Source organism: Microcebus murinus, chromosome 3 (genome assembly GCF_040939455.1).
Source record: "Microcebus murinus isolate Inina chromosome 3, M.murinus_Inina_mat1.0, whole genome shotgun sequence".
Lineage (NCBI taxonomy): Eukaryota > Metazoa > Chordata > Mammalia > Primates > Cheirogaleidae > Microcebus > Microcebus murinus.
Genome location: NC_134106.1, coordinates 75,556,174 through 75,571,772, shown reverse-complemented (window position 1 = coordinate 75,571,772; position 15,599 = coordinate 75,556,174). Strand labels below are relative to the sequence as shown.

At 47.4% G+C, this 15,599-nt stretch overlaps 2 protein-coding genes across 2 annotated transcripts in view; one reads left to right on the top strand and one right to left on the bottom strand.

The window, feature by feature from the left end:
• The window catches only part of MAL (mal, T cell differentiation protein (MAL blood group)), a 279,087-nt gene that overhangs the window by 210,417 nt on the left and 53,071 nt on the right, over window positions 1-15,599 (bottom strand). The window lies entirely within an intron of this gene.
• Window positions 11,819-15,599, top strand: part of LOC105859162 (two pore calcium channel protein 1-like) — a 31,563-nt gene continuing 27,782 nt past the window's right edge. The window contains exon 1 of the mRNA XM_012742771.2: window positions 11,819-11,893. Within this exon, the coding sequence (XP_012598225.2) occupies window positions 11,819-11,893 (75 nt within the window). The remainder of the gene's footprint in view (window positions 11,894-15,599) is intronic.

Sequence of the window (15,599 nt, the reverse complement as noted above, 5' to 3'; positions counted from 1 at the left end):
AGCAAGGGGGTCTTGCAGTGGAGGAGAGAGATTGGGCTCTCCATACAGCATGTGCAAGAATTCACAGCCATGGGGTGGGGAGGGGATGGGGAGACAGAAAATTACGAGGAGGAAATGTCAGGGATGAGGAGATGGGTGCAGATTCTGGCTAAATACACCTACCAGGCTTCCTGCTGAAGACAGGTCAGGGTGACCAGACATCACCTAGGGACTGGTGGGGGATGAGGACCCTTATCGGATGTTGAGGGTAGGGAGTTCTTGCTAAACAGCCTTAGCAAGGTTCTTGCAAAAACTGTATTTTACAACTGTACAGGTGGGCTTAGGAGATATTTCAAGAGCCTGACAAAGTTTGATGGAGCAAACAATCTTTGTCATTTTGGTTTGAGCTCTTTATCTTTCCTTTTCCTTCACTAGCTAGGAACTAAACACGCCAACTTTGAGGTTTAGTATTTCAAAGGGATTTGAAGTTTAATGCTGTGAGATTACATGGGGCTGTGTGTTTTTAAGATGCCAACAAATCACGTCTATGTCCAGGCGTCCAACAACCAGTGGGAACTACATGCCAACTGGAGCACATCACCATCAAGGTCAAGGATGAAAAGCCCCTGCGGCGGTCAAGCACCACGCACCCTGACCAGCTTTCCCAGCTCGTGCAAGGAGACCCACACAGGAGCAGAGACACCAGGAAAAAAGCCACACTCCCCCCCCCCAGCAGATTCAGTGTTTATGCAACAAGCTAAGATGAGGAGGGCCTTAGCATGCCCTCTCCCCTCACATGCCTGCACGTGTTAACAACCAAAAAGGAATGATTTTAAGATGTTTCTTTTTCCCTAGAAAGAGTTGTAACCATCCTCCATCCATTCGTTTATTCTCAATTGAACACCAGCTGTGCGGCAGGCACTGCATGTATACGGTGGTGAACAAAGCCCTTCTCTTACAATCTTACAGTCTAGTGCGTGACACAGACATCAGTTAAGACATGAGGCGCGGTCACCAATCGAGGAGCGTGCGCGAGGAACGGTTGCAGTCTTCAAGAGCACACAGCACATCCAATGTTACTGGCCCCAGAGGGACAGCTCTCCCCAGGGAGAAGGCCCTCCCCTTCCCAAGTGCCGAAGCAGGTGTTGGCTTTAACAAGGAGAGAGGTGAGCAGAGAGAGGGAGACCCCGGCAGAGGCTGGTGGTGCAGGTGTGTATTGCCCGCTTCATGGCCAGAAGGAAGGGCGGTGAGGAGGGAGCAGCAAGCTCAAGGGAGGACCCACAAAATGAGGCTCAAGAGAGAGGCGGGAGGACCACATGGGGTCTTGTCAGTCAGGGCAGGATGTTAGTCTTTATCCTAGGAGCAGCAAGAAGCCCCTGAAGTCTCCAAGATGGTGACGCGCTCAGACTAACATTTCAGTATGTCCACTGTGGCTCCAGGAAGGACGGTGACACACTCAGACTAGCATTTCAATGCTGTCCACTGCAGCTGTACTGTACAGAGAGGACGTGGGTAGGAGAGTGAGGGGGAGGCCAAGGGCCTGGAGACTTTCAGGGTTAAGGCAAGAAGGTGGAAAGCTGGCCTCCCCCCAAGTCTCTGACATGCAGTTACAAAAGCAGGAGGTGAGATTTAAGGTTGCAGAAAAGGATACTCATTACCTGTAGAATACCTTTATCATTTTAATTGCAAAGACATTTCTCTAGTACCTGCTATGCTAGGTACCACTGAAGATTAATGAGAAGAGAAAGGGGAAAAGGGAAAGATCAGGGTGATCAAGCCTCAAATCAGCAAGTAAAATATGACAGATCCATAGATCTCTCTGAGAAGGAAAATGTGGTCTGAGATATCTAACAGATTCTCCATCAGGACTATTTTCCATAAACAGCAATATACTAATATGTGACCCAAGGGATAAAATATAGTCAAGGTCTCAAAGCCAGATGTGGGACTAGACTCGAGTAAGGAGGTGGCTGGGAGCCAAAGACCTAGGATCTGGAGGATGCTGGCCAGGCTATCGGGTGTCCGTGGTGAGGGACCTGGTGGTCTGCTCTGCTCCCCCAGTCAGTGGCTCAGCTGGGGGGCAGAGTAGAGGCTGGCCTGGGGGCCATTCAGCCTTGCCCTCTCCTGCCTCTTTTTTCCTGGGCACGTCTTTCCGGCTCCTTCTTTCCACCTCTCCCAGTCGTCAAAGTACAAGCTGGCTGATCATTTTGAAATGAGGATACCAAAGATACAGAGGAAAGGCAGATCACCTGACCCCTCCACACCCCCCAAGGGAATATACCACAGTAAAACTAGGTACTACTGAAGGTTAATGTAAGAAAGAAAGAAAGACAGAAAGGAAGGAAGGAAGGAAGGAAGGAAGGAAGGAAGGAAGGAAGGAAGGAAGGAAGGAAGGAAGGAAGGAAGGAAGGAAGGAAGGAAGGAAGGAAGGAAGGAAGGAAGGAAGGAAGGGGAGCAGAAGGAAGTAGAGGAGTGGGGATGGGAGGAGGGAGGAAGACAGATGGGAGGGAGGTGGCAGGCAAGGACGGGAGGAAAAGAAAAACATACCTAAGCTCACACAACCAATCCAGTAACAGAAAGACAGATTCCAAGTCCATCACAGCACAACGAGATATGTCCTCAGGTTGCGTGGTGAGCCATTTAGAGTGTGCCAAGGATAAACACACTCACGACATCTCTCACTGTGCTTGGCCATGTGATAAAATGGAAATTTTATCCTTGCCTACAACTGGAAGCCCTACAAGTTAAATCAGAACCCTAACACACCCTCCAGTGAGCCATTTCCTTTCTAGCCCCCTGGCAGCCACAATCTTCCCCAAATCAAACAAGCGTCCACATTCCTTCACAGCTGTTTCTGAAAATATCCACTGAAACCACCTGCATCAACTGAAATAAAATATTTGCCCTCATTTTGATATTTTTTTGTTTGTTTTATTTTAGAATGCCATTTCCCAATGGCCCTGGAGAAAAAAGTCAAAATCAGCATCCTGAAATGGATTACGTGGAGGGGATTTTGTTGGCCACAGCCACGTGTGCCTTCTGGGATAAAATCTGGCACTTCCAGGCTAAATGTGATGAGCCCTTCATTGCACGACATCCTGAAGCAGGTGTGTGATTGCTTGGGAAGATGGGGAGGCCTGTGGTAGGGAGCCAAAGAAAACGTCTCGCTGCTAAACCTTCCCATTTGCCACCCACACACCTAGGGTTAGTGCCACCTCCATCCTCCTGGCCATTACCATTAGGCTAAGTATCTAGTTTACCACTAAAACTATGTCTAGAATTAGAAATAGCAGTATATGTATTGCTATAAGTATTCTAGCCAATATACATTTTTCAAAATGTTCTTTTATTTTGGGTGCAGAATGTAAAATAGAATTATGTATTTTCAATTAAATTTCTCATTGATATGTGCATATAATTTAGTATATTTTTTAAAGAATATAAACATCCATGCTTGGTTTGACATCCATGCTTGGTTTGACATCCATGCTTGACATCCATGCTTGGTTTACACAGTCAATTGTGACATACAGATGAAATGTGAGCTTCATCTAGAGAGAATATATGACGTTCTCTATTTCAATGTTTTGGTTTTCAGTACATGCTTTTATTTATAATTGCTTTTACAGTAGAAAATTCATATATTTTTGAAGACAGTGATTAGGAAATCTTGATGTAACTTATTATTATCATTTATTTTAAACTCAGTTTTAATATTAATTTTAACAGATTTTCTCAGAGAATCGTAAAGCCAAGGATCTTGCCCATTCATCTGGGGCTGCCAATCAAAAAGAAAAACTACAGTAAGTGAACAAGGAGAAGGTAACAACTGTATATTTTTGAAAAAGTTATTTGACAGAATAGTTATTTAAAATCATGTGCACTGATGTATTGTCATAGCCAAAGAAAATCACCTACAGAATGCAAACTAGAAAAGGAAAAAGACGTGAAATGGTGATAGGTTGTATGTTCTGTTAGATATTAGCAACAGACACAACTGAGAGTGCTGAATTTTTTGTTCCATTTCAAGATAGTTTGAGGCCTGAGGAAAAGAGCAAGAAAGGGAATGAATAATGGGTAAGGCAGAGACTACAGGGAATACATAAAGGGAAGAGGAGCAGATGTATATAATACAGGGTGATCAAATAAAATAATTTCTTAATAAAGGTAGAGTACAACCCAAGTGCCCATCAATTCATGAGTGGATTAATAAAATGTGGTATATGTATACCATGGAGTACTACTCAGCTTTAAGAAACAATGGTGATATAGCACCTCTTGTGTATTCCTGGGTAGATCTGGAACCCATTCTACTAAGTGAAATATCTCAAGAATGGAAAAGCAAGCACCACATGTACTCACCAGAAAATTGGTATTAACAGATCAACCTAAGTGGACATATAGGAATAACATTTATCGGGTGTTGGGTGGGTGGGAGGGGGGAGGAAGGGATGGGTATATACAAACACAATGAGTAAGAGGTGCAACGTTTGGGGGATGGACATGCTTGAAGCTCTTACTCGAGGGGGGAGGGGGGCATGGGCAATATATGTAACTTTAACACTTGTACCCCCGTAAGATGCTAAAATAAAAAAAAATGTTTTAAAAGGCAAAAAACAAACAACAACAAAAAGGTAGGGCAAGGCATTAGAAAGGTGGGAAGAATATAACATGAGAGTCCAGTACAAAAATGTATCAGAGACATAGAGCAAAATTTACGCATTCTTCCTGTGTTCCTCACTGTTGGGAAGGCACGAAGGATTGAGGTCCCTGATCATGTAAAGCTATGTTTCATCTACCATAGAGGAACTGAAGCACACATGGTCAGCCATACATGTATATCATTTAATGTCATATAACACAATGTTACTTTACTGAGTAGTATTGTGTACTTCAAAATAAGGGAACTGGAAAGAAGAGAGTAGGGTTAGTTATTGAGAGATCTGGGAAGCTACAGCCTGCTAAAAAGTCCATTAGAAACTTGATGATTTGTAATGTCATTTCAATTTGGAGGATGTGATAGGGAGGAAGCTGAGGCTAGATTCCAAAAGGGTAAGTTCAGGTAAGGGAATGTGGAAGTATACTCAGTAGAGACCGGTGCTTTTCAAACTTTATGAAATCTCCTGGAGACCTGGTTAAAAACGCACATGGTGATTCAGCAGGTCGGTATTTCTGCATTTCTAATGCATTCTCAAGTGACGATGATGCTGCTGGTCCTTGGACCTCCAAGAGTAGCAAGGGTATGAACTTTCTTATAGAGAAGCCTAAAAGAAGAACCTGGGAGAACAGTTCCACCATGGCAGGGTCAAGGGAAAGCATTATTTTGCTCTTATTTCTGGGCATGTTTTTAGCTGGAGGGGAAGGAGCAAAGAGATGAAGAAATCAAAATTACAGCGGTAGGATATTGCTAAATAATGAGGAAAGAAGTGGTAGAAATAATCCATCAGAAGAATGAAGACCACACATCTATAGATTAGTTTTGCAAAGGAAGAAGTATTCTCAGTAGGGAAAGAGAGAAGAAAGGAAGAAGTTAGCTGGGTCTACTGCCACACCACCCTGAACGTGTCTGGTCTCAGAAGCTAAGCAGGGTCAGGCCTGGTTAGTACTTGGATGGGAGAAGTTAGCTGGATAATTTTACACTGAATGATGAGGAAACACGAGAGAACTCACATTATATGCGTTCGGAAAATTTACATTCACACATAAGCAGAGATTATTGCTGCCCCAGAGATTACTGGGAGCTTGAGAGAGTGCTGGGATTGGGGTAAACCACAGCAACTCATTTCTCCTCTCCATAAGTGCCCGGCATCAGAGATATGTGTTGTGTTGATATTAGATTAATTTGAATATATAGGCATTGGCTATTTTGGGTTTTTTTCTTTTTTTTTTTGAGACAGTCTAACTTTGTTGCCTGGGCTACAGTGAGTGCCCTGGTGTCAGCCTAGCTGACAGCAAAATCAAACTCCCGAGTAGCTAGGACTACAGGCAGGTGCCACCACACCTGGCTAATTTTTTGTTTGTATTTTTCGTTGCCCAAATAATTTTTTCTGATTTTTTTTTCTTTTTTTTTTTTTTCAGTAGAGACAGCATTATGCTCTTGCTCAAGCTGGTCTCAGACTCCTAACCTCAAGCCACCCTCCTGCCTCAGCCTCTCAGAGTGCTAGGATTACAGGTGTGATCAACCACGCCCAGCCAGCTGTTTTTTTAAGAACACCAATTGTTTAAATATAAAATAGCTGTTTCCTAAAAGCTCAAGAGTTTTTTTTGTTTTTTTTTGAAAGAAAATAATCATGGATTTTTTAATTTATATTTTTAATGCAGGATATTATGGGAGTACAAACATTTTGGTTACATGTAATGCGTTTGCCACACCCAAGCCAGGGGTACAAGCGAGTCCTTTCCCCATACGGTGTGTTCCGCATCCATTAGTTGTGGGTTTGCCCCCCTACCCCCTACCTGACCAGCACCCAATGAGCATCACTACAGTTTTGCATGAGGTTTGAGCATGTTTCATTGGCTCTCTTGGGAAAGTAGTGCTCAGAGAAGACCTCAGGAAAGACCATGTCAGCTGTCATGTGGCGTGGATGCGCCATGGCTACCCAACGGGTCTGAGTCCCCCTGAACACCCACTGCTCTCCTGAGACATCAACACAAGCTGGGGAGGGGTCGGGAGGGAGGAGCTGCAGATGTGTTAATGATGGGAGAACTCAAAAATGGGGAGTGACAGAAGTTGTCCTGTTGATTGACCTTCAACAGAGACAGTGTAGGGGACATTTGTGGAGAACTGTATTGGGGACATAGTGGGGGAGAGTATAGGATACAGTGTGAAAAGAATTGTGGTTTCAGTTTGAGAGAACATTGAAGCAGAAAATGTAGGAAACAGTGTGAGAAACTATGTTGGCGACTGTATGCAGGGCAGTGAAGGGACAGTTTTGGGTGCAGTGTGGAGACAATGTAGAAGACAATGCTGGGGAAATTGTGTGGTTAGTATGGGGTCATTGAGGAAAATTGTGTGGGGGGAAAGTGTTGGGGACAGTGTGGAGAACATGGTCAGACACAGTGTAGGTGAGATGTATTGTCCTGTCTGCAGAAATGACTTCAGGTCCCCAGTGGTGAGAGCTCTGAGGCCTCTGGACTGTGTGTCTGGGGCTGGGTGGGAGGGTTGTCAGCCACTGGATGTTGACCATGAGCTCAGTACGTTCCTCATTCCCCACTTTCCACTTCTGAGTCACTGTCTTCTCTCGTTTCCCAAACAGCAGTCGTATAATATTAATATGCACATACACACACACATATTTTGATCATGCAGAAAATGAGACAAGTTTGAAGGCAGGAGCATTCTGATGATTTTAGCAAAAACTCAGAAGGACAAAAGGCTGACAAATGTGTCCAACACTGGGAGCCACATTATTCACAAACCTGCCAGCTCCATATCATGTCCCCATGCAGGGGGATTGGCATCGTCACATTCAAACCACTTTGTCCCACCATCCTAAACCAAACATATAACCTGCCTCATTCCACCAGGGCTCTCTGGTGTGACTCACAATGGCGACCTCAGGCTGGAAGCCCCTTTGATACCTTTAATGTCACTTTTTGCCTGTTTTTTGGACCCCACCTTTTCCTTTTGCGCTGGACCTCTCTGAAGGCAACATCTCTCCATAGTTTCTCATCCTCCTCTTCCTTCTCTTTCTCCTCCTTCTCCTCTTCCTTCTTGGAGCTGCTTCTTCCACTTCTTTTTGGCCCAGTAAGGGGGCTGAGGGTGGTGCTAGCTCTGCTTGCTGGCCCTATAGATTGTACTAGAGCTGCTACATCTCCCCTATCCCTTTGTATAATAAGTAGTCCTTTTATGAAACCCTCCTAATTGGAGTGTCACATCTTTTTCCTGCTAGGGCCTAAAGCATTTCATCCGACCACCTCTAACCCCAAAGACCTGATCTTTCTCCTGCATTTCATATTATTTCATATCAAGTTGAGCTGTACAATTTAGAGGTAAGTGTCTGATAACCTGGCACATTTTTTCTGAGCACCTAAGACATATCCAAGAGACTGATCTACACATAAATGGTTGGGAAAGAGTAAAGCTGAGAGACATGCATTGAGCTGGCTGCTATGAATGAAATGCAGACAACATAAAGCAGCAGTGACCCCCAGATGGCAGCAACATAACCAGGCTATTCAAAAACCTCCCTGTGCTTGGGCAGGAAACAAAACACACCATGGTGAAAGACTTTTGGGTAAGAAGAGAAACTTGTGTTAACCTCTCACTGTTGCATAAAAGTGCAAAATGGAGTGCTTTTGTCTTTGGACATCACATTGGAGTGACCCTGGCTAGTTCAGGAACAGCCTACTTGGACCCAGCTCACCCTAGCTACCTTAGGAACGAGCTGGGTTTGTGAAATACACCTGATCCTCATTGTCCCAGATTCGTATGTGCAACTTCACCTGCTTGCTAAAATTTATTCATAACCCCAAAATCAATACTGAAAGTGCTTAATATTTGTGGAGCGTTTGCAGTGATTTGTGGACCTTCACAGGGTGGCAGAAACTTTGAGTCACCCAAGATGCATGTTCCCAGCTGCAGTAGAACAAGCTCTCAAACTATGATCAAGTATAAAAAGGCATATAGTTATTAAATAAGAATGACACCTTATAGACAGGTACAAAATAAGAGGAAAGAGTCCCTCTCCCTTCATGCCTCTACCTCCTGTGGTGTGCTCAAAGGTGAGCACATCTTTACAGCTTACTTATAGATCTTTCCAGGAAGATATTTTACACATTTATCAGAAAATATAATTATATGCACCCTTTAAAAATTTTACACACACACACACACACACACACACACACACACACACACAAAGAAATCAAACTCTTTGCAGGGTACTACCTCCCACCCATGTTTGATATTAAATATTTTGCAGATATTTTCCTATTGGCCATACAGATTGCCTCCTTCTGTCTCCTGAGCTCACAGAGTTCTAAGTCCAAAGGTCAGTCCAAATGGTTCCAGGGAAGGAGATAGCAAAAGACAGTCTCTCTATGAGGCTATGAGAGACATGGCTGTTGGCACCTCTCTGCTCTGCCATCCACAGTGTCATCTTAGCTTGAGGTGGCTGCAAAATGTTTGCAGGAGCTGATAGGAATATCAGCTTTTAAAATTTACATTCGTAGGAGAAGGGGAGGGAAAAGAGAGAAGGAAACCCCTCCCCATAAGCTCATGGCTTCTTTTTCGTCAGGCTGAGCCAACATAAGTCATGTACTTCCTTTAGACAGATAACCATTGTCAGGAAATGCCCCGTGTGGATTGGCCTAGACCAAGCAGGATCTTCCTCTAGAGAAAAACAGGATAAATGTTTGACCAAAGTCTGGGCTCCTAGGGTGGGTGGGTGGGAAACAGGGTGGGTAGCAGGTCAGAGGTCACAGTGTCTGCAATGTGGGATATAATCACGTTTCCACAGAGCTGCATGCATGCATGTTTAAGGGTGTGCAGGTAAAGAGAGCTGTGGAGAAGGCTGTTTATCAAAATGTGTTAACAGTGGTTATCTTTGATTAGTTGCTTCCACTCTTTATAATGAACACATTTACATTGTACAAAAAAAAAAGAAGAGCCATAAAACAGCTCTGCCATAAGTCACCACTTAAGATGAAATATTTGTCCTTTCTCAAGAGCATGCAGAGATTTTTATGGCAATCCACATAATAAACAGGGACCGGTATGAATTTTGCTTTACTGTTTCAGCTACCCTATGCCTGCTCTGCGCTAGGAGCTGAGGACTCAAAGCCGAAGGTTCCCTGTCCCCTTCCTCCAATAGGTGCTGTGGCCTGGTGGGGCGGGACAACATAAGCACAGAGAGTAACTGAAGCACCATGAGGTTGTTTCCACGGAGACTGTGGCAGCCACAGAGAGGAAGCACCCATTGGCCTGGAGAAGGGGAGGAAGGCTCGAAGAGGACATGATGCCAGAATTGAGTGGGACCCATCAGGGGAGGGGGTGGAAATGCGGTGTCTGGCTCGCCCGGCGAGGAACTGTGGCCGAGTGCAGTTCTCACTGCAGGTCAACCTCCCGGCTAGAACACCGTTCTGGTGTTGAAATTCGGGCCAGTGTCCTGTATTAGTCTTCTATGCTGCATAACAAATCACCACGAATTTAGGCGATACCTCGCAGTCTGTATGTCAGAAATCCAGCAAAGCGTGGCTGGATTCTCAGGGCCTCACAAGGCTGAAATAAGAGTGTCAGCAGGAGGACTGTGTCCCTTTCTAGAGGCACTGTCAAGCTTTCAGGACATCAGCAGAATTTAGTTCTTGCAGTTCCCTAAATCTTCAAGGCAGCAGCATCCCATCCAGGTACACTGCATCCTTCGTGGGCTTCAATCTCCCTCCCCTCCCCTCCCCTCCCCTCCCCTCCCCTCCCCTCCCCTCCCCTCCCCTCCCCTCTGCCTTCCTCTTCAGCTTTTAAGGGCCAACCTAGATAATCCAGGATAACCTCCTCATGTTAAGGCCACCTGATTAGAAACGTGAATTACATCTGCAAAGTCTCTTTTGCCAGGTAAAATGTTATATATATATACAGATTCACACTCCCAGGGATTAGGGTGTGGAATCCTCTGGGGGGGCTGTAATTCTGTCTGCCTCAGAACTTGCCAGCCATCCGTACTAGCCCCAAGTCTTGAACCGCCCAAAAGGACACCATGCCTCCTGTCAGCTGACACTGCCAGTCACAGCCCCTCCAGGCCTCTCTCTCCTCTGGGAGTGGTGGGTAAAGTTGGTTGGTGCAGGAGCCCAGGACTCACCTGGTAGTTGGCTCGCAAGGATTTACCATCATTTTAAAAATCAGGCCAACATTAAATGACCAACATTAAAAAAAATCAGGATCCGGTGTGGTGGCTCATGCCTATAATCCTAGCACTCTGGGAGGCCAAGGCTGGAGGACTGCTTGCGGTCAGGAGTTCAAAACCAACTTTAACAACAGCAAAACCAGGTTTCTACTAAAAATAGAAAGAAATTAGCCAGACAACTTAAAAAATAGAAAAAATTAGCCAGGCGTAGTGGCGCATGCCTGTAGTTCCAGACACTTAGGAGGCTGAGGCAGGAGGATCATTTGAGCCCAGGAATCTGAGGTTGCTGTGAGCTAGGCTGACAGCACAGCACTCTAGTCCAGCCAACAGAAAGCAAGACTCTGCCTCCAAAAACAAAACAAAAAAAATCAGGAACAGTTTCTTCAAAAGCCAGATTTCCACTTTCTCTTGAAAATTTAGTGGTTCTGGCAACCCTGAGTTCCGGTCAGGCTGGAATTGGGGGCGTCCCATGGGAAGAGGGGAGGGCCCACGCCCCCCTATCTTATGGAAGTATCTGCCCCAAGGAGCCCCCTCAGGGGTCCACGCTCTTTTGAGGGACGGGAAGGAACTAACATTTACTGGGCCAGGGGCAGACACTGCACGTTCATTAGCTCATTTAATTCTCCAAACACGCCTGGGACGAAAGTGTTCTTCCCAGTCCGCTGACCAGAAAGTTAGGCACAGTCTCACGTCCAGGGCACATAGCTGGTGCCATTTGCCAGGGTGGCCTCTAACCCACGCCACCGCCGGCGAGCTCTTCCCCCTGCACCCCCAGCGCGTCCCGCTCCCCGCCCCGCAGATCCACTTCCCCGCTCCCAGCCCTGCGGGCGCCCGGGGAGGAGCAGGAGCCGGGGCCCGCAGCGCTGGGCGCCGCCTGTCCTGCGTCCTCGGGGACGCCCTGGGGCGACCCGCCGCGGTCACGCGCAGAGGCCAGGCCTCCCTCGGCCCGAGAAGGGTAGAGTCCGCCGCTGCAGCCCGACGCTAGCCATCCTCGCTCCGCGATGCCCAGGACTGGCCAAGCCGCTGGGGAGCGCCGCCCGCGCCAGCAGCCCCCAGAGGAGCCGACAGCCCAGGAGGTAAGGACGGGACGCGGGCGGCGCTCCGAGGGCGCCCCGACGCCAGCGCCTCCTGCCCCGAGGTTGCCCACCCAGCGTCGGACGCCTGCGGGGCTCCCCGGGAGAAAGTGAACCCCCTGAAAGCCGGCGCCGGCTGTCGGGAATGAGGGTCCCATGGGGGAAAGCGGGGCGAGGACCCCTCTGCACTGGGGCCTCCCTCCGTTGTCTGCGCTGGGAGCGGGCTCTCGGGCTGCTCCGTGGCGAGGCGCACCGCCAGCCGGAGCGCAGCTCCCGCGCTGGAGTCATTTGGGGAGCTGTCAAGCCCGTGACGCCGGAGGAGAAGCTCCCACCCTCGGATGGGAGCCCAGGCTTAGTGTTGCGGACCGAGTCCCTGCCACTGAGGGGCAGCCCCCACCTGTCCTGGCGACCCGTGCGCCCCGCACTGCGCTCTAGGGCGGCAGGAAAACAACTGAGGGTCCCACTGCAGGGAAACGCCCGGCAAGAAGGCTGCAGGATGTGGCCCGGGAATGCTGATGCCTGCAGGACAGAGCAGATGGGTTTCACAGTCGCTCCCCGTCTTCTTTGGAAGACTTGGAGCTTCCGAGCGGCCCTGCTTGGGCTGTTGCCTTGCGCTGGACGAGAGCTCAGAGAGTGGAGACGGAGGCAAGACTCCAGTGACAGGAGCCCCCACTCTGATTCAGAAAATCCGAGCCGTGAATTACAGGCTGACGGGCCCTCATCTCGAAGAGCCTCTGGTTTCTGCCTCTGTAAGGTGGAGATGATACATCACAGTCACCTCGGAAGAGTCGTGAAGACCATGGGTGACAATGTCGGTCAGGCACAGGCACATTGCCTGGCACACCGCAATGACAGCCTGTCTCCAGGCCTGCCGGGGTGGATTCCTGCGTGCTGCATTGCCTTCGGGTTGTGCAAGTGTGTGGCAGGTGGAGAGTGTGTTAGTCCTGTCTTTCTCTCGGGCTGGAACTGGCCCCCTTCAGTTCTGGCTGCTAGTATCAGCCCTGCTGCTTCCCAGTGGGCTCCGGCTCCAGAGGGCCCACAGGGCAGGCTTCTGTGTGGGGTTTAAAAGCTCTCCCGATGCATTGGCCTCCCTCTCTGGCCTGCTGGTCTCCCGAAGGGGCGTGGTCACTTCCCACAGGTAGATACTACCACGCCCCTCACCCCTGAAAGGAGCAGGTAAAGGAGGAGGAGGAGGGGAAGGTTTCTTGGTCCCCAGCTCAGACCCAAGCCAGACCTTGCTCCACTGTCTGAGATAACAGCGTTGATTGAGTGTTAACCCAGAGACAGCATCTAGATCTTCTTCCTTCTCCAGGTCTGACCCGGGGCTTTCTGTGCCCAGTATGACTGGGTTAACCTTATTTAAAAGTTACTTTTGGGTCATGTAACTAGAAACTGCCTAAGTCACCTGAAATGCATTAACACTCTCCTTTCACGTAGTTTTTTAAGACTGTTTTTTGCTTGGAGTGGCCAAAATGACTGGGTTAACCTTATTTAAAAATTAGTTTGGGGGTCACAGCTAGAAACTGCCTGGTCACCTGAAATGCATAACACTCTCTCCTTTTAAGTAGTTTCAAGGACTAGTTTTTGCGTGGAGTTTTGTTTTTGGCAGCTTCTAAGATGACAATCTACTTCTTTGGTGAATTTACCAACACTTTCAGCTTTGAAATAGAGATAACCCATTGCTAATGATTCCCAGTCTTACCACTGGTTAGAATTAGCTGGGGGGCTTTGAGGAAGGTGTCTGGTCAATCCCTGCCCCTGAGCTTAGGCAATAGTAACTTTAAGGCTACTCAGTGATTCAAAAGTACAGCCAGGGCTGAGAGCATAATGTCCTATGTCATTTCTTTGTGTCAGTTCTATATGGTCACCTCTTGATACTTTATGGGCTTTTAAAAAAATGTTCTTATTCTTAAACCTGTTCTTGCAGATCTTGGATTACCCTACTTTGGGCTCTTGGTCCCCTGGTGTTACCTTAGAGTGATTTGCAGAGCAGTTCTTTGCAGGGGGCACGTGGCAGTAACCAGGAGGGCTTGGGAGAAGATTGGTTAACTCAGGTGGTCTGAAGAACAACATAAAGCCAGTGGGCTAGGCAGGAATGATTCAGTGAAGGAGTGGAGTGGGCCTTGAGATTACCTGGAGGGCATGTCCCCTTCCCAAAGAAGACCACAGCTACCTACCTCCAGCTGACTGTGGCCAGTGGGCTATCATAGATTGCAAAGATAGCCAAAAATCTTCCTATCGCTAAATACATGCCATCTCCGCAGTGTGCCTTTGCAGCTCCTCAAAAGGTGGAGTCTGCGTCTCCAGCCCTTGAATGTGGACTTGGCCATGGGACTTTAGCAGATGTGACACCAGCAGAGGTGTGAAAGCAACTGAGCCCTGGTGCGTGCTCTCCTGATGTTCTCAGGAACCCCCTGATCACCACCTTGTGGGACAGCCCTGGCTAGCCTGCGGCGGGATGCACATTGCCAAGACTCGTGAGTGAGGCTGTCCAAGACCACAATGACCATAGAGATCAGCTACTTTGGCCCAGACCGGGACTGCCCTGCTGACCCACAGAATTTGGGAAAATAATATGTGTTTATTCAGGTGACTAAGAATCAGGGTGGATAGCAAAAACTTTCTAAAATACATCCCAACATTACCAGATGTTATGATATTTTAAAGAGAAGCCAGAAGTTCAAATTTTTGTGTAAGCTCCAGTTTTTAAAATATTTGAATGGGTAGCCAGCATGCAGAAAGCATTCTCTGGGCCAAACAAAACACATCTTTAGACAGCACTTGGCCTGTTGGTTGTTGATTTGCAGCTTTCTCCATAGAGCGACATGAGGTATTTATAGAAACACCTCATTGCCACCTCAATTGCTGTGCCCTGTCTTATCCTTAGCAACTGTTTCTTTGCATGGAATGCCCACAATGTACACCCCAGCTTTTCCAGGCAGTCTTTTCGTATGGTAATAGAGGCTTCTGGGATTGCTGGTCTTCATGGAGTCAGTGAATTTGAGGTGGGCCTCCAATGAAGGAAAGTGGGAAGGATGCTCCTAATTTTAGTGAGCATGAAATCAGGTGTGGAGGCAAGGCCCACAGTAGGACAGCAGACAATGAGTCCACCAGTTTTGGCCAGAGAAGAGTGTTCTTGTAGGGGAAGTGGGGGAGATAAAGATGGAGAGAGGAGTAGAGGGAATATTGTGCAGCCACTAAATGCTAAGCCAGGGGTTTTGCACTTGATTGTCTAGGAAAGGAGAGTCATTCTAGGTAAAGAGAAGTCACTGGATGCTTTTGCGTGGGGGGGCATGGGGAAAGCAGTGATTGACTCCATTCTGTCAGCGTGCAGAAGGAACCTTTGGGAAGACAGAGGGAGGCAGAGGGAGACAGACAGAGGGTATGGTAAGTCTCCTTTATCTGTGGTTTTGCTCTTTGTAGTTTCAGTTACCCAAGATCAACCATAGTCCAAACATATTCCATGGAAAATTCTAGAAATAAACAATTCATGTATTATAAATTGTGCACTGTTCTGAGTAGCGTGATGAAATCTACAGACATCCTGCTCTGTCCTGAACCTCCCTTTGTCCCTCATATCTGTGTTGTGGACACAACTCCCCACCCTCCCATCATCCACCATTAGTAAATTAGTAGCCGTTTGGGTTATCAGATCGAAAAACCAGTGTTATCGGGTTCGTTACTATCCTCCAGTTCAGGTATCCACTGA